The 18,745-nt window shown below is 51.4% G+C and overlaps 1 protein-coding gene across 1 annotated transcript in view; it reads left to right on the top strand.

Annotated features, from left to right (window-relative positions):
- The window catches only part of FGD1 (FYVE, RhoGEF and PH domain containing 1), a 48,954-nt gene that overhangs the window by 9,452 nt on the left and 20,757 nt on the right, over positions 1–18,745 (top strand). Inside the window, exons 2-5 of the mRNA XM_003917763.5 lie at positions 15,718–15,891; positions 16,447–16,624; positions 16,748–17,189; positions 18,296–18,385. Coding sequence (XP_003917812.2) covers positions 15,718–15,891; positions 16,447–16,624; positions 16,748–17,189; positions 18,296–18,385 — 884 coding nt within the window. The remainder of the gene's footprint in view (positions 1–15,717; positions 15,892–16,446; positions 16,625–16,747; positions 17,190–18,295; positions 18,386–18,745) is intronic.

The following is an 18,745-nucleotide window of genomic DNA, read 5'->3' as shown; positions in this document are numbered from 1 at the left end:
CTGGGAGCCAGTCCCATCCTTGAAGACAGACAGTAAGGTTGGCAGGGTGACACTCAGATGAATTATTCAGTACCTGCTGGAACTTTGCCATAGAAATGCCTTTTTTCGGGGGAAAGCAGTTTTTTTTTTTTTTTTTTTTTTGAGACAGAGTCTCGCTTAGTCGCCCAGGCTGGAGTGCAGTGGCGCGATCTCGGCTCACTGCAAGCTCCGCCTCCCGGGTTCACGCCATTCTCCTGCCTCAGCCTCCCGAGTAGCTGGGACTACAGGCGCCCACCACCTCGCCCGGCTAATTTTTTGCATTTTTAGTAGAGACGGGGTTTCACCGTGTTAGCCAGGATGGTCTCGATCTCCTGACCTCGGGATCCGCCCGCCTCGGCCTCCCAAAGTGCTGGGATTACAGGCGTGAGCCACCGCGCCCGGCCGGGAAAGCAGTTTTTAAAGTATATTTTCATGAAGCTGAGACCCAGCCGTTTTTAAAGCATATTTGAGGGCTGGGCACGGTGGCTCACACCTGTAATCTCAGCTACTCAGGAGGCTGAGGCACGAGAATCACTTGACCCCGGGAGGCAGAGGTTGCAGTGAGCCGAGATCACACGACTGCACTCCAGCCTGGGTGACAGAGCAAGACTGTGTTTTTTGTTGTTGTTGTTTTCTTTGTTTTGTTTTGTGTTGTGTTGTTTTTGAGACAGAGTCTTGCTCTGTCGCTCAGGCTGGAGTGCAGTGGCAGTCTCGTCTCACTGCAACCTCCACCTCCCGGGTCCCCGTTCAAGCAATTCTCCTGCGTCAGCCTCCCCAGTAGCTGTGATTACAGGCACAAGCCACCATGCCCAGCTAATTTTTGTATTTTTAGTAGAGACAGGGTTTCACCATGTTGGCCAGGCTGGTCTTGAACTCCTGACCTTATGATCCACCCACCTTGGCCTCCCAAAGTGCTGGGATTACAGGCATGAGCCACTGTGCCCGGCCAAGACTGTGTCTTAAAAAATAAAATCGACCAGGCACGGTGACTCACGCCAGTAATCCTAGCACTTTGGGAGGCTGAGGCGGGTGGATCACTTGAGGCCAGGAGTTTGAAACCAGCCTGGCCAACATGGCATAATGTTTTCTCTACTAAAAATACAGAAATCAGCCAGGCGTGGTGGCTCACGCCTGTAATCCCAGCACTTTAGGAGGCCGAGGTGGGTGGATCATGAGGTCAAGAGATTGAGACCATCCTGGCAACATGGTGAAACCCCATCTCTACTAAAAATACAAAAATTAGCTGGGCGTGGTGGCGCACACCTGTAGTCCCAGCTACTCAGGAGACTGAGGCAGGAGAGTTGCTTGAACCTGGGAGGCGGAGGTTGCAGTGAGCCGAGATCTTGCCACTGCACTCCAGCCTGGCGACAGAGCAAGACTCCGTCTCAAAAAAAAAAAAAAAAAAAAAAAAAAAAAAAGCGTATTTGAGGCCAGGCATGGTGCCTCACACCTGTAATCCCAGCACTTTCGGAGGCCAATGGGGCAGGATTGCTTGAGGGCAGGAGTTCATGACCAGCCTGAGCTACCTAGTGAGACCCCATCTCTACAAAAAATATTTTTAAATTAGCAGGGCATGGTGGTGTATGCCTGTAGTCACAGCTACTCGAGAGGCTGAGGTGGAAGGATCACTTGCGCCCAGGAGTTCGAGGCTGCAGTGGAGTATGATTGTGCCACTGCACTCCAGACTGGGTGACAAAGTGAGACTCTGTCTCAAAAAATAATAAATAAGCATATTTGCATGAAACTGAGACCCATTTCATGTACCCAGGGTAGCTGGCTATTGCAAAGTATTGAGGGAGGAGTACTTCTGAAAAGCAAATCAAACATTGGTAAAGTAAATTTGTGTGGTTTCCCTCAGTGTTCTCTCTGTTATGGGCATCCTGAGAGGGCAATGAGGGGGTTTGCTTATGGAAAGGAGAAGAGAGGGCTTGGGACAGGAGGAGGTAGTGGGGTCTGCTGGCGAGTTTTGGAGAGCAGTAGTTTGAGATTCCAAGGGAGAGTCTGGGGAAATAACCAGATTTGGTTCCTAGTCCACTAGGGCCTTCCAAACAAACACAACAAAATGTAAAGACTCTGGGTAGCTGGGAAAAGGACTTCTCCAGACAAGACTAAAAGAATAGAAGCTTCCAAATTACAGATGGTTGGCAGTCCACTCTTGGCCGTTTCAGGCCCCTCTGTCCCTGGGGGAGGGCCCAGGTGAGGCTGCCTGCTTCCTCAAGGGAGAGTGGAGTGGCAGCTAACAATGCCCCAGACAAACCCAAGCCATGGCCTTCTGGGGGCCAGTTAGCTAAATGCCTTAGGCAGATGTGGAGCTGGCCAGACGCTGGCTGGGTGGGGCTAGGACCTGTCTGGAATGAGGGCAGGAAATGCAGTCTGCCATTGGCTAGCACCACAGAGTTCAGTTCCCTCATCTGGAGAGAGCAAACATCTTTGGAGCAATGAGTCCAGCCTCTCTGGGCTCTGGTGCCCAGTTCCTTGGACCTGGAAGGTGTGACACCTCCAAACAGTGTCTGAAAGCACACACAGCTCCAGAGACAAGGCTGCAGGGCAGTAGCCGAGGGAGCCTCAGCACTCCTGGCTCTGCTATTGGTTCACCGTTCCTCCAGGCCTCCCTTCCCCTCTCAGGGTCTTAGTTTCCCTATTTGTAATATCCCAGACCTGGTCATTGTGGTATCAGTAAATAATACTTGGTGAGCAAACAGGTGACAGGGGAAGGGAAAGTGAACGAGGGGAGCAAGGGGGGCATTTCTTTCTTTAACATGTACCTGTTGAGTGCCTACTATGTGCTAGGCCCTGTGCTAGGTGCCAGGTAGGCAACAAGACAGTCACTATCCCTGTCCTGGTGGAGCTGATATCTAGCAGGAAAGACACACTACAAGCAATTCCAAGTGCAGATGCTGCAAGAACACATGAGGATGGGGGGGAGTGGGCGGACAGGGCAAAGAAGATAAATTTGAGTTGAGACCTGAAGGATAAATAGGAGTCCAGAGGTAGGGAGAAGCAGACTAGCAGTTCGGGTCATGGGAACAACACGTGCCAAAGCCCTAGGCGGAAGAGAGCACTTTCGAGGAACAGACAAACGGCCATTGTGGCTGGAGCGTGGGGCGGGGAAATGTTCCTGAGCTAGGCCTTCCTTGTCCCTGTGCTCAGGAGTTTCACCCCCGAAGGCAAAGGGAGCCCTTCACAAGGCTGAAGGGATTGCAGGGGACTGTGTTTTCCAAAAGCTGGCAGTGGTGTAGAGAATGCCTCGTAGAGGCCCGGAAGATGGGAGGGAAACCAGTTAGGGGGCTGGATGGGGAATGAAGCTAGGGATTCTAGAGCAACTGAGGACAGTGCATCTAAAGGACTCGGGGCCTGGCTGGACATGTGGGTTGAGGAAGAGGGAGAAGCCTAGGACTTGGGCAGCTGGGCGGATGGAGTTGTCCTTCCTGCGATGGGGAAGGCAGGAGGAGAAGCAGACCAGGGCTGGGGTAGGAGTGTCGTTCACAATGTGCTGAGGCTGAGGAGCCTGAAGACAGGACATCTAGGTGACAGCACCCAGTTGGCATCAGACATGCCTATCTGGGTCCCAGAGTAAGGGCAGGTGGGTGAGGGGCACAATTATGTAGCTGAGACTAAGAGGGAAGAGCCCTCCTTGGCGCTTCCCCATGGCCCCTGCAGGGAAAGGGTTAAATCGCGGAGGGAAGACGCCTGTGGAAAGCGGGAAAGGCGGGACTGGTAGGGCTGGCCTCTGGGAGCTGCAGCTGGCATAGAAGCCCTTCCGGCCCGCCGCCGGGGGCCTGCTAGGCCTGGGCCGCCACCGCCCACACCACCGCCTTTGCCTTCGCCTTTGCCTTCCCTGCTTCCCCTCCAGCTCCTTCCCTGCTCCCCTAGGCCGGGGGCCCCCCTACCTAATGCATTCCAGGTGTAGGGGTGCGGGAGGGGCAGGGAAGGCTGGGGTCGCTTTCACCGCATCTCTTAGGGAGCATCTCCCAGGCTCGCTGACTGCTTCTCTGTCTGGAGAATTCCCTCAGGGATCTCTGTTTGGGCCTCCCTGTCTCTGGCAGGGGCCGGCAGCAGAGAGAGCCCCCCACACCCAGGTCTGCCACTTTCTAAAGTGTCATGTGACCTTGGGCAAGTCACCTCACCCCTCTGAGCCTCGGTTTTCTCAACTGGAAAATGGGGTTGTCATTCCCACCTTCTAGGGTTGTTGTAAGGATTCAATGCCACAGATCCATCCCACAGCCCTTGGCATGGCACATTGTCACCACGTTCAACAGATGGCCCTGGCCTGCCCTTTTTGTCCCTGCCCCTCTGCCTGGGCCTGTATCCCTCGCTGACTGCCATGCACTGTGTGGACCTTTCTGTCTTTTGTCTCTCTTCTGACTTGTCCCTTTTGTCCATCTCCCTCTATGTCCATCTCTGGGTCTCTGTGGTTTTCCTGTCCTCTCCCTCCTTGTGTTTGTCCCAGTGTCTTTCTCTTATCATCTGTCTTTTCCCCTCATGATCCGTCTGTGTCTCCAACTCTCAGATTTGGTCAGGCCTCTGGTGAATGGGAAGGGAGATGGGTGGGTGTTGGGGTCCCTGGGGTTGAGGCAAGGGTCAGAGGGACCATCCCCCTAGCGGCTTTGCCTCACGGGAAGGGGAATCTCAGCCAGCGTGGCAGCCCCAGCATCGGGTAATTACTGCTCCCAGTGCTCCCAGCTGCAGCTCCACTCCCTTCCCTTCCTGTCCTCTGAAGTCCCCAGCTCCTCCCGGGGCGAGGGGCGGGGGGGGGGGGGGGGGGGGGGGGTGGAGCTACCGCCCCCTATCCTTCTCTGGCCTCTAGTCTAGAGAAGCAGGGAGGAGGTGGCTGGGCCCTCACAGTAATCAAGCAACTGGAAGAGGGATGGGTTGCTTATGCTCTCATGTGGCTGCTTGGTTTCTGTGTGTGTGTGTGTGTGTGTGTGTGCGCGCGCGCGCGCGTGCATGTGCCTGGCCTTCTTTGTCCCCGTGGATCTATTTTGTGTGTGTGTCTTAATGTTCTTGTTTCTGTATGGCCATCTGTGTGTTTGTATATAGATCCATGTGTGTCTCTGGGTCTGTATATGTTACGTGCTCCTCTGTGCCTGGTTGTATGTCACCTTGGCACTAAGCATATGGGAGTTTCTAGATGTTTCTGCATGTGGGTCTCCTTAGATCTTGTGGATGTGTCCGTCTGTTTCTATACCTGTGTCTGTTCCCGTGCCTGCGTCTGTCTCTGCATGCCCCCTATAGGTGTATGGTGGTGGTTGTGGTGTAGGGAAGGGGGTGTCTGCTTGCTTTTATCTTTTGGCCTTTCCTAATCCTTCTTCCTGCTGTGGAGCCTTCTTGCAAACCCAGGACATTACGTGCTCCAAATATATGCTTCACTCCTACCTCCCCACCCAGTATCCACACTTTTGCCCACTCTTCTTCCCTTGTCTGCAGAACCATTCTCAGTCCATCTATACCTAAAAAAACACACCCCAGCCTGGATGGTGCAACTAAAAACCACCTCCTTTAGGAAGTCTTCTCTTCTCCCCGCTCCAAATGTGATTTCTTTCCCAACTCAGCAGTCACTGAAGATGTGCTCTGTGACTCTGGACACAGATACACTTGGGATCTGGTCCCAGCTCAACCACTTTTAGCTGTCCTCAGGCAAATTATTTTGCCTCTCTGTGCGTCAGTTTCCTCATCTGTAAAATGGGTAATAGCTCACCGGATCATTAGGAGGATGCCATACGAGAGCATCAACACACCACCTGGCCCAGAGTAGGTGTTCAGCAGTTGAATCCTCATATCTTATATCCTCTACTAAAAAGTGAACAGCTTGAGTTCCAGAGATTTCTGCATGTTCTTACAATCTCCTGCTCTCTCTTCTTTAGGCATCCTGCACAGGGCAGAAGGTAAACCGGGTCAGACAGAACAAAAGGCAGATTCCAATTCGGGGAACTTCTGACAAGTAATGCATGGGCCAGCTCCCTGAGCCTGCTCAGACACAGAGGAGACTGGGCCCTTCCAGGGAGTGGGAGATGGGACCTGCAAGGCTTCTACTCAAGGGCAAGAGCATGGGAGATAGGGCAAGGCATAAACAGCAGGGGTAGAATGAGCCTTCAGGATCAGCTAACTCAGACAGTGCAACGTGATGGCCCACAAGTTAAATTTGACTCACAAGTTTCATTTGGCCTGCCCACAGTTTTTAAAATTAAGGGATTTCACATGAAAAACCTGGATTTCCCGGCCGGCCACAGTGGCTCATGCCTGTAATCCCAGCACTTTGGGAGGCCAAGGTAGGTGAATCACCCGAGGTCAGGAGTTCAAGACCAGCCTAGCCAATGTGGTGAAACCCCATCTCTACTAAAAATACAAAAATCAGGCAGATGTAGTGGCGTGCACCTGTAATCCCAACTACTCGGGAGGCTGAGGCTGGAGAATCGCTTGAACCCAGGAGACAGAGGTAGCACTGAGCCGAGATCACGCCACTGTACTCCAACCTGGGTAACAGAGTGAGACTCTGTCTAAAAAAAAAGAAAAGAAGAAGAAGAAGAAGAAAAATCTGGATTTCTGAATTCCCTTGAAATATTGGAAGACCTGACAATACAGGGCTGCATTACTGCAAGGTGACACCTGCGTGGAGGGGAGAAGCTGCTGTTTCTACTTCAGGTTAGGCATGTGCTTTCCATTTTAACCCAGTCCCCACCATTCCCTATGGCCTTAGACTGTCCCACTCTACAGAAAGTTCCTCAGTTTATACTAGGGTCCGCACTTTACAGAAACATCCTTCTCTTTAAAGAAGGGGCCCCACTTTACAAAAAGGAGTTCCCCTATTTCACAGTCTTCTGTTTTGTCATGATCCTTAAGAATTCTTCGGTTACAAACAGGCCATCCATTTTACAAAAGGGCCTTTAGAGAACTCTTGTCACTTTACAGAATGTCCCTCCACTTTGAAGAAGGCTCCTGTTTTTGGAAAAACTTCCTCCCTTTACAGAAGGGCCTTCTGTTTATTAAAGAGACCTCCATTTCACAGAAAGTGTCTCGATTTTGAAGGATAGAATGCTCTTTAAGAAACTCGAAAGAGTTAGGAAGCTCCTGACTTGCCAGAATGGCCCCCACTTCTTGAAAGTGTCTTCACGCTATAGAAAGTGCCTCCATTTTTCTGCAGAGTCCTTATGTTCAGAAGAACAGTGGACTTCAGAGAAGGAACCCCTGAGCTACCTACAGGGTTCCTGTAAACAGCTCCTTCTGCACATTTCACACTTGACCGAGCTTTGAGTTTGAACTTTCAGAGACAACATCTGCTAGGTCAGGCAAGGCCTGGGTGCAGTCTGGCCTTGAAGGTGGAGTGGGGCAGCTGGCCTGCAGCTCACATTCAAGGGGCAGTTGGGAAGAGGTGGGGCAGTTATGGCTGTTTTTCTTGTTTTTTTTGTTTTTTTGTTTTTGTCAAGCAGAGAGATGCCCCTTCGCCCCACAGAATTGGCTTCCCAAAAGGCACTTTCCTTTCTGCTGTTCTCCACTCCCTCTGTTCCCTTTCCCCACCCCACCCCCAGGAATTCCAGCTGTCCCTGGAGCCTACCTCTCAGCCGGGAAAGGAAGAGATTTGAGGGCTGTAGGGAGAAGTTTGCCTGGGCTGTCAGGAGGCCTGTGTGCTAGGGGCCGGCTTCTGCTTACCCTAGGATCTCGTCGCCGATTGTTCACAACAAGCAGAACGCATTTCTCCCCATTTTAGCATCTCTGCAGAGCTATCCTTCATAGCTCTGGGCCCCAAATGGGGAAATTGGGGCCCAGCGCTTTGAAACCACTTGCCCCAGGACACCAGGGAGTTAATGACCAGGGTCCAGTCAGGGGCCCTAATAGCTGTCTTGAGAGTAAGCCAAGGCTACAGTAGCTGAGAGAAGCGAGAGGGGTTGCTATTTAGCTGAGGAGGGGGAAAGTTGGCAGCTGAAATTCCCAGGAAGGGCTGAGGGAGATGCAGGGTCCAGTTCCAGTGGGAATGGGCAAAAGGAGCCCTTGTCCTCAAACTTAGCTAGATGCTGGACTTTATCTGCCAGTAAACCCAGAAGCATGTGCTCAGGACACCTGCCACGCAGGGGCATGCAGCAACCAGAAACAATTTTTGGAAGGATTTTCCTATTTCAACAACAATAAGTTGTCATGGGAAAATTCAAACCTCAGCTACACTTCTTGACACTTATTTTACAATTTTTTTTTCTGGCTTGTATTTTGAATTGAATTTGAATGGGGAGGACAGGGCACCATCGTCTTCACTGCCCTACCACCTCTCATAGGAATCCTGCCCTGATCTGCAGAGCTGTCCTGGTGAGCGGATCTGGGTTCTCTGTCTATCTCTGGCTGAGTTTGCTTGTGTTTCTCAGTGTATCCACAGTTTTACGTTGGGTTGCAGCCTACAGCCCGTGGGCTTATGTATCTATGTGTGTAGTTTTGTGGCTTTGTGATGTGTGATTCTGTTGGTTTTCAAGTTTAACCCATATCGCTCTGTGTGTGTGTGGCAGGGTGGGTCACTGTGCTCTTTCCCTTCGTTGTCCCATAGGCTCCCCCAAACCAAGGAACTGCTATTATAGTCCTTTTTTCCAGATAAAGAAACTGAGGCTCAGGTAGATGGGGAGACTTGCCCAGGGCCACACAGCTAGTAAAAGGTAGTGTTGGAATCTAAACTGAGGTCTGTGCAAGTCCTAAGCCAGCTGTTCCTAATACAAGTGCTGCAGCAGTTCAATCCATGCAGTCCAGTCAGTGATCATGATGACACCACCCTTGTTGGGAATAGTCAAGTATCATGGCTTTTTAAATTAGTGACTTAAAAAAAAAAAGACCAGATTCAAGGCCATCCCTGAAATAACGGCACTGTCGTGAGCATTCAGATGCCCATTGCAGAAAAAATTGGGTAGAGTCCCTAGCCTGCTTGAGACTTAAGTGGACAAGAGTCGGGGGGAACTCTGGCTACCAGGTGCTGTCTTGAAGGCCTGGCTCTGCCACATTCATTTGGAAGCTTTCCCTGACTAGGGTTGCCAGAATTAGCCTTCAAAAACTATTTAATACAATTAGATTTGAATTTCAGATATACAATAGGTCATTTTTTTTTTTTTAGACAGGGTGTCACTCTGTTGCCCAGGCTGGAGTGCAGTGGCATGATCTCGGCTCACTGCAGCCTCCGCCTCCCGGGTTCAAGCCATTCTCCTGCCTCAGCCTCCCAAGTAGCTGGGATTACAGGCGCCTGCCACCACGCCCAGCTAATTTTTGTATTTTTAGTAGAGACGGGGTTTCGCCATGTTGGCCAGGCTGGTCTTGAACTCCTGACCTCGTGATCTACCCGCCTCGGCCTCCTAAAGTGCTGGGATTACAGGCATGAGCCACCACGCCCACCCCAACAAGTCATTTTTTAAGTATAGCTTAAGAAATTTTTAGTATAAGTATTCATGAGACATATTATACTAAAACATTCCTTGTTTATCTGAAATTCAAATTTAACTGAGTGACCAGGTGTGGTGGCTTATACCTATAATCACAGCACCTTGGGAGGCTGAGGCAGGTGGATCACCTGAGGTCAGGAGATCGAGACCAGCCTGGCCAACATGGTGAAACCCCATCTCTACAAAAATACAAAAATTAACTGGGTGTGGTGGCAGGCACCTGTAATCCCAGCTATTGGGGAAGCTGAGGCAGGAGAATCGCTTGAACCCCGGAGTCGGAGGTTACAGTGAGCCGAGATCGCGCCATTGCACTCCAGCCTGGGTAACAAGAGCGAAACTCCGTCTCAAAACAAAACAAAAAAATTAACTGAGTGAGTGTCCTGTAGTTTGGCCACCCTATCCGTTCCCCTCCCCTGAGCTTCCCCAGTCCCCACAGGCTGACCCTCCTTACCTTTCCTGAGTTAGAGTCTTTTGTCTTTGAGATTGGGAACTCCCTGAGGGTAAGAGTCAAGATTGCCCTTCTGGCCTGATGAATGCCTGGGGGAGCAGGGGTTTGAGAGTGGGGCAGGAAGGGTGCACACCCCACCCCCATCCCCATAGCAGAGCTGGCACAGTGCAGTGGCACTCCTGGGGTGCCTAGAGTATGCTTTCCGTAGGTGACAAGAGATGTCCAAGTGGCAGTGGTGGTTGTGTGTGTGCAGTTGTGCCAAGCACGGTGCACAGACACAAGTAGCTCTGTGGTTCTCTCTCTGGGTCTTTGAGGGATGTGCCCAGTTGGTGTGTGGCTGGGTACATTTCCACAAAGTATTACCAGATTTGGTGGTGGCTGGGTGTGGTGGTACACACCTGTAGTCCCAGCTACTTGGGAGGCTGAGACAGGAGGATTGCTCGAGCCCAGGAATTCAAGACCAGCCTGGGCAACATAGTAAGACCTCACCTCAAAAGTAAAAAATAAAAAAGATTTGGTGGTGTGACCAAATGTGTGTGAGGGGGGCTTTTTGGTGATCTCTGCTCTACTGGGCACTGGGGAATTGTAAATCCATTGATGGAAGGGGCAGTGCTGGTGGAGGATCTTGTCAGGTGTGGAGGTGTGGGTGTAGGTGTGATAATGTTGTGGATTATCAACCACAAGAAAAATAGGCAGGAATTGGGCACATACTGGCTCATGCCTGTAATCTTAGCACTTTTGGAGGCAGAGGCAAGAGGATCTCTTGAAGCTACGAGTTTGAGACCAGCCTGGGCAACAAAGAAGGTCCCTATCTCTACCAAAAAAAAAAAAGCCAGGCATGGTGGTGAGTACCCTGGAGTCCCAGCTACTTGGGATGCTGAGATGGGAGGATCACTTGAGCCCAGGAATTTGAGGTTACAGTGACCTGATCACACTACCGTGCTTAACCCTAAGCAACAGAGAGATACCCTGTATCAAAAAAAAAAAAAAAAAAAAAGGGCTGGAGAAAATGAATCCAGGACCTTGCTGGGTAGGGACAGGATGGGGCAGTGGGAAGGGCTGTGGTTTCTAGGAAGGAGGAGGGGGGCCTACCCTGGGAACTCCCCAAGGGCAGGGATGGGATTTTCTCATCCCCAAGCACAGGGTCTGCTAGGTTCAAAAATATTCTGGAGACCAAACTCAGCCAAGGAAAGCCATAGAGTTCAGCATGGTAATGAGGGGCCACTGAGGGCTAGCTGAGAAGTTTCTTTTCTTTTTTTTTTTTTTGAGGCAGAGTTTCACTCTTGTTGCCCAGGCTGGAGTGCAATGGTACAATCTTAGCTCACTGCAATCTCCACCTCCTGGATTCAGGTGATTCTCCTGCCTCAGCCTCCCGAGTAGCTGGTATTACAGGCATGCGCCACCATGCCCAGCTAACTTTGTATTTTTAGTAGAGATCGGGTTTCTCCGTGTTGGTCAGGCTGGTCTCAAACTCCCAACCTCAGGTGATCCACCCACCTCAGCCTCCCAAAGTATTGGAATAAAGGCGTGAGCCACCGCGCCCGGCCTAGCTGAGAAGTTTCTATTTTCCCATGGACAGTGGGGAGTTACAGAAGGTTCTTGTGCAGGTAAGTGGCATGATCTGAGCTGGACTGTAAGAAAGTTCATTCAGCCACCTGGAGGGAGCAAGACTTGGAGCCAAGGAGGCCACTGAGGGAAAACAGCAGACAGGGAAATGTAGGCAGAGAGACAAGGGAGAGGGAGTTCTGAAACAAGAGGGAGGGATCTTGAACCTTCCCCCGCTCGGTGAAACCTAGTCTGGTTCTTGGTCAGGCCTAGGCTCCTAAACTGGACCCCTGTTCAATTCCCTGTGGACAGGGTTGAGGGGTGTCCCTCTTACTAGCTACACTGCAGTTTGTGACTTTCTGAAGCCCTTGGGTCCACCCTGCCCCTCCTGGTTCCCCTCTTTTCCAGCTTCCCCTTGGAGAGTGGGGTTAATAAGAAGGAATCCAGTCCATGACCAGTCTGCCAGAAAGTGTGCCATTCATTGATTTGCTCTGCGACCTTGGGCAAGTCACTGCCTCTCTCTCTGACCCTATCTCCTTACTAGAAACTGGGCTGATAATCTCTGTTCCTCTCACCTGGGACTCCAGGGAATCTTTGCATTTCATTTGGCCTCCTCTTCCTGCAGGGCTGCCTGCAAGGAGGCAGAGAGAATGGAGAGGCAGGCCTGTCTGTGGGCTCTCAGGTGAGATGGGTGAGGAGGGAGCAGTGGGTGGGCTAGGGCAGGGCCATGGAGAGTGGCATGTATGGTCACTCCATCCCAAGGACCAGCATTGGAGCAGGAGGAGAGCAGCCTTATCCAGGGACCCTGCTGCTTTGCTACAGATAGGGTAGGAGGGCTTGCCCAGAGGAGGCCTGCCTGCGTTGAGGTGTGGAGATAAGTGGGCTCCCCCAGGCCCAAGGAGGCAGACAGGGGCCACCAGGGACCCTGGCACCTATGTGTATATGTCTGAGGAGGGGTCTCTGCATGGCTGGGTACCTGGCTTTACTCACTGCATCTCTGGCCCTGTCAGCTTCTCTCTATCTCTCTCCCTTGCTCTGGCCATGTGTCTCTCTAACCACGTCTCCGCCTGTGCCACCCTCCAGGTGATTCATCTTCCTCACCCCCACGCCTAGGGGGAGGGCAGGGCAAGACCAGGCCAGGATGTGCTGAGCAGGGCAGGGTAAGCGGCACAGCTGAGCGGAGAGGAGCGCCTCCTCCATTCTGGCCAGGCCCTGCCAGCTTAGGTGGGGAAGGAAGTGAGGAACGACACCCAAAGCAAGGTACAGAGTTGGGGAGGGGCGCTCGGCCTGGGGCCTGGGGCACCCTGTTCCCTCAGTGCTGGGAAAGGACCCTGATCTGAGTCCCCTGGGGTGGACCTGACTGGGATGTAGCCAGGGGTGAGGTCAGAGGCCTAGGGAAGCTGCTGGAACCCTGTGGGTTGGGCTATTTCTTCCCTCCGGGACTGGGAGACCTAAAATCCCCTGTGACTCTTTCTGCCTGTGTGACCCTGGAAGGGGAGGGTGCAGAGGTCTTTGTGTGTGTGTGTGTGTGTGTGTTTTCACAACAGTTTGCATGTGACATAGTGACTGTTTAGGAGGTGGCAAGTGTCCCACAGGTGTGTATATTCCTGGGCCTAAGGCTAAGACCCAGGGACACTGTGGATGTGTTTGTTAGATGAGTATGACATAGTAAATGACATTTGTCCCTTGGTCTCCATGGGGAATTGGTTCCAGGATGGCCTGAAGATACCAGAGTCACCAACACTCAAGTCCCTTATATAAAATGGCATGTTATTTGCATATAAACTATGTGTATCTTCCTGTATACTTTTTTTTTTTTTTGAGATGGAGTCTCTATCACCCAGGCTGGAGTGCAGTGGTGTGATCTCGGCTCACTGCAACCTCCACCTCCCTGGTTCTAGCGATTCTCCTGCCTCAGCCTCCCTAGTAGCTAGGATTACAGGCACCCACCACCACGCCCAGCTAGTTTTTGTATTTTTGTAGAGACAGAGTTTTGCCATGTTGGTCAGGCTGGTCTTGAACTCCTGACCTTGTGAACCACCCGCCTTGGCCTCCCAAAGTGCTGGGATTACAGGTGTGAGCCACCGCACCTGACCCTTCCTGTATACTTTAAATCATCGCCAGATTACTTAGAATACCTAATACAATGTAAATGCCATGTAAATAGTTGCTATACTGTATTGGGTTTTATTTATATAATTTTTATTGTTGTATTGCTATTTTTTGTTTTTTTTCCCAAACATTTTCGATCAATCAGCCTCCATGCAGAGGCCGAGGATGCAAAACCAATGGATATGGAGGGCCACCTGTATGCCACATGTCTGTGATTGTGAGTTTGTGATTCTGAGTGTGTGGTATCATGTGACTTTATGCTGTTTTGCCACTGTATGTGATTGTGTCTGACATGGTATAATTGACTCTGTGTGCCTATAGTGTTTGTGTGTAACCATGTTTGCAGGTGTGACATTATGGTGTGTATGACACTCCATGGCCCTGCAATTGTGAGACACGGTGTAAATGACAATGTACATCTTTGTGACTCAGTGAAACCATGTTTGAAGAATGTCTAGCTGGGTATATGATTGTATGTGGCTGGGCAGTTATATGAGGCTGTGTGTGAGATGGTAGAATTGCCATTGTGTGACTGTGTGTCTTTGTGATTGCATGACCATGTTTGCAGGTGTGTGTGATACCGCGAGGCTGTGTGATCGTATGTGAGGTTGTGACCGCAGATCTTTGTGACTGTGTGTAACTAGGCTTTCAGGAGGGCGATCACCTACAGTTGGGTGAGATGGTATAAATAACACCAAGTGTTTCTGTGACTGAGTGGGCCCATTTGTGTCTAGTCATTTATGAGACTGTGTGTGATATAGGCTAACAGACCCTCTGTGGCGCTGAGTGGGAGGCCATGTGGCTGTGGCACAGCATAACCTACACCATGTGATGGTGGTACCTCCGGGAGCTCTTGACTACTACTCTCTTGTCCTCACACCTGTTTGCCTCCATCTCTCCCTCTGCAAGGGGTTTTTGTGGCTCCCTTCTGCTACAGGATGGATGTCAGCCTAGCATCCAAGGCCTTTCCCACTCCTCTCTGGCCCCACCTGACCTCTCTATCATTTGAGGCACTCCCACAGCCCCCTGCCCAGCCAGGATCACATGAGCCCCACATTCCTTTCTTTGGGGTGGGGGATCCCTCACTGCCTCCCAGACCAAATCCTCTCTCCTAAGCATGACCATCATCTCCTCTAGAGCCAAAGATAGAGGTGGCTTTAGGGGACATACAGTGAGGGAAGAGGGACAGTACAAAAAGGCCTCCCCTTTTTCCAAACTGGCTGCTTGATTTAAAGTTATTTCAGTGACCTGAACTCTGGATGCTGCACGTGTGTGTGTGGCAGGGGTGGAAGATGCGTGTGGGTCTGTGTAGATGTGGAAGTTGAGGAGGGTAATACAGATTGCTGAGAAGTTGGGATTTTGTTTTCATTTTTCTTCTTTTTTTTTTTTTTTTTTTTCTTGAGACGGCATCTTGCTCTTTTGCCCAGGCTGGAGTGCGGTGGGGTGATCTCAGCTCCCTGGAACTTCCACCTCCCAGGCTCAACTGATCCTCCCACCTCAGCCTCCCAAGTAGCTGGGAATACAGGTGCACACCACCATGCCCAGCTAACTTCTATATTTTTTGTAGAGACAGAGTCTCACTTTGTTGCCCAAACTCATCTCGAATTCCTGAGCTCAAGCAATCCTCCCTTCTTGGCTTCCCAAAGTGCTGGGATTACAGGCATGAGCCACTGTGCCCAGCCAGAAGTTGGGATTTCAAGAAGCAAAACTTGCTCATGAAACACAATTTCATCATTTTTAAGCATACTTAGCTGCACAAAATTGTAAACAAGAAAATCTAGATATTGTCAGAACCTTAACAAAAACGTTGAAGAATGGTTTATACTCAGCATACCTATGTGGCTGTATAAACAAAGGTCACAAATGCGTATATAAAGTTCAGGGTGCTCACAGCCACCCCCAGCCTGGTTAAACTCACTAGTAATACTGCCTGCTGACATACATGGAATCAATGCACTAGTCACAAAGAATTCTTATCTGTTGATGAAAACAGCCAGCCCCAGCCCTGGGTCTGGCTCTCCATCTGAGGGCTAGGGTAGGGGCTTCCCAGAAAAACACTGTGGCCAGGAAAGGGGCTCAGAGAAACCCAATACCCCAGATAGCTGCTAAGACATGCCAGTCTTAACTTTAACCCCATTCCCCTTTGGGTTAAAGTCAGTTACTTCACACCCATTTTCTCTCTTCCTGCAGGGCTGCACCAGGGAAACCGGATCCTGGTTAAAAGTTTGTCCCTTGACCCTGGCCAGAGCCTAGAGCCTCATCCAGAAGGTCCCCAGAGGCTTCGCTCAGACCCAGGCCCCCCCACCGAAACCCCTAGCCAGCGTCCTTCACCACTGAAGCGGGCACCGGGCCCAAAGCCACAGGGTAAGTGGTCCCAGAAAAGAGCAGAGAAGTGGCCCAGGGGAGGGGTCAGAGGAAGGGAGAAGTTAGCCAGTGGCAGAGAAGAGGGTTTGTTAGAAGGATGGGGAGGCACCGTGCTCCGGGGGCAGTGCTACCTACCTAGTGCACAGAGGGCTGTGGCCTGAGGCTAATGTGTGCATACTGTGATCTCACCTCAGCCCCTTTGTGTCTACCTCAGGCAAAGGTGCAGATTGTGGTTTGTGGAGGGGGTTGTGGCCTGGCCATGACAGCCAGCCACCTCCAAATCCAGCTTTTTTTTTTTTTTTTTTTTGAGACAGAATCTCACTCTGTCATCCAGGCTGGAGTGCAGTGGCATGATCTTGGCTCACTGCAACCTCTGCCTCCTGAGTTCAAGCAATTCTCCTGCCTCAGCCTCCCAAGTAGCTGGGACTACAGGCACGTGCCACCACGCCCAGCTAATTTTTGTATTTTTAGTAGAGATGGGATTTCACCATGTTAGCCAGGCTCAAATCCAGCTCACTGATGTCTCCCTTCTCTCTTCCCCATTCATCTCTCCAGTGCCCCCAAAGCCCAGCTACCTGCAGATGCCCCGGATGCCACCCCCACTGGAGCCCATCCCCCCTCCACCATCACGCCCACTGCCTGCCGACCCCCGAGTGGCCAAAGGCCTGGCCCCCAGAGCAGAGGCCAGCCCCAGTTCTGCAGCAGTATCCTCACTGATTGAGAAGTTTGAAAGGTGAGTCTGGTCCCTAGGGCACCCTCTAGGGGAAAGGGGGAGCCTGGGACAGGAAAGGATAGTCAGGAGAGGCCTCAGTCAAGCTCATACCCTGCCTCCATGTGTGTCCACCACCCACCTCAGAGAGCCTGTGATTGTCGCCTCGGATAGGCCAGCCCCTGGCCCCAGCCCAGGTCCCCCAGAGCCAGCCATGTTGCCACAGCCACCCTCGCAGCAACCAGTGCCCCAGCTCCCAGAGGGCGAGGCCTCTCGCTGCCTGTTCCTGCTGGCTCCTGGGCCCCGGGACGGCGAGAAGGTGCCCAACCGGGACAGCGGCATTGATAGCATCAGCTCGCCATCCAACAGCGAGGAGACCTGCTTCGTCAGTGATGACGGGCCCCCCAGCCACAGCCTCTGCCCTGGGCCCGCTGCCCTGGCTAGTGTGCCTGTTGCCTTGGCCGACCCCCACCGGCCTGGCTCCCAAGAGGTTGACAGTGACCTGGAGGAGGAGGACGACGAGGAGGAGGAGGAAGAGAAGGACAGAGAAATCCCAGTGCCCCTGATGGAGAGACAGGAGTCTGTGGAGGTACTGACCTGTGTTCACTGAGAGGCAGGACCATGTGGAGAACCTGGGAGCCTTTTATGCTTGATTCTTCCCCTAGCTCAGTATTTCTCGAAATAAGACCTTGTTTCCAAGCTCTGTGACACTGGGCAAGTCTTTTCCCCCTCCGCTCCCCTACCATAAGCCTCAGTTTCCTTATTTGTAAAATGGAAAGTCTCTTACATCCATAGAGACTTCTCCACAGCTGGAGGAGGGGCGCAAGAGCTAGAGCCCTGCAGGGGCCTGAGGCTGTGCAGATGAAGGCTCTTGGCAGCAGGGACCCCCTTCTGTGCCTGGGCAGCCTAACATTTCTTCAGAAGGCACCCTTGCACTTGAGTTAGATCTCAGCCAGAATACTTGCTCTGCCAGGACCAAGCTCAAGTGTGGGGGCCAAAGCCAGGGACTGCCAGCATGGCAGGTAGTCAACAAATATATCTAACGAATAGGAAACTGGGCCAACAGGCAATGAGTTTTATACGTTCTTATACTTTTGTGCTTTTCTCACACCCCAGGTACTCAGCAAGCCCTTGCTGATAGTGTACTGAATAGGTGAATAAATGATTAATTCACATTTATACGCCATTTAATCTGTAGTCTGCTGTGTTTTATTTATACATTATCAATAGACTTCGGTCCTATTATTATTTTGTTTTTGTTTCTCGCCAGCCTCTACGTTCAATAGATCCTATTATTATCTGTATTTATGGATGAGGCGTCCTAAATACAGAGCTGTTAAAGAAGTTATGCAAGCTAGTGAATGGCAGAGCTTAGGATTTGAACCCAGGAAGTCTGACTTACCATCCCAAAAATGCTTAACCACTACACTCTGCTGAGTCAGAATAGAGAGAGCGGGTGAATGAGTTGTTGAGTGAGGGAGTGCGTGTCATCAGAATGGAGGGGTAGGCCTTATGGTAGACTGGGGAGTCAGGGATGAAGCTGAAGGACTTACAGATCTGGAGATGGGGGTCAAGGTTATCTTAGGGTGGTATTAGGCTTAGAGTGGCATGGGAACTGTTTTAAGAATTCTGGGGGCTTGGATGAGGGTTAGGATAGAGGATGATGGATCAGGGGTTACTGTTTCTCCTTTCCAGTTGACTGTGCAGCAAAAGGTGTTTCACATTGCCAATGAGCTCCTGCAAACTGAGAAGGCCTACGTTTCCAGGCTCCATCTCCTGGATCAGGTGAGTGACCCCTTGCGGGTACCAGGGCCCCAGGACCTTGTAGGTGCATTTCAAGGAGGAAGTGATAGGGCCTGAGTTCAATCCCACCATTGTGGCCAGAATTTAGAGGCGGTAAGACTCCTCTCTGACCTTGAAGTCAACTTGTCCATGAAGCCAACTCTGATTATGCCCCAAGCTTGATCGTGATACCAACCCTCACTCCTAATGCTGGGCAGGTATACCAGCCCTGACTGCGACCTGACACTAGTACTGACTCAGACCCAGATCCTGAATTTATCCCTAGCTGTGAACTTCATTCTAACCCTAGCCCTATTCCAGATCCCAAATCCACTAGAATCCCTGAGAGTAGAGATTTTTATC

The sequence above is a fragment of the Papio anubis genome, chromosome X (genome assembly GCF_008728515.1).
Source record: "Papio anubis isolate 15944 chromosome X, Panubis1.0, whole genome shotgun sequence".
NCBI classification, from domain to species: Eukaryota; Metazoa; Chordata; class Mammalia; order Primates; family Cercopithecidae; genus Papio; species Papio anubis.
Note: the sequence above shows the minus strand (reverse complement) of the source record. Positions and strands in the feature narration are given on the sequence as shown.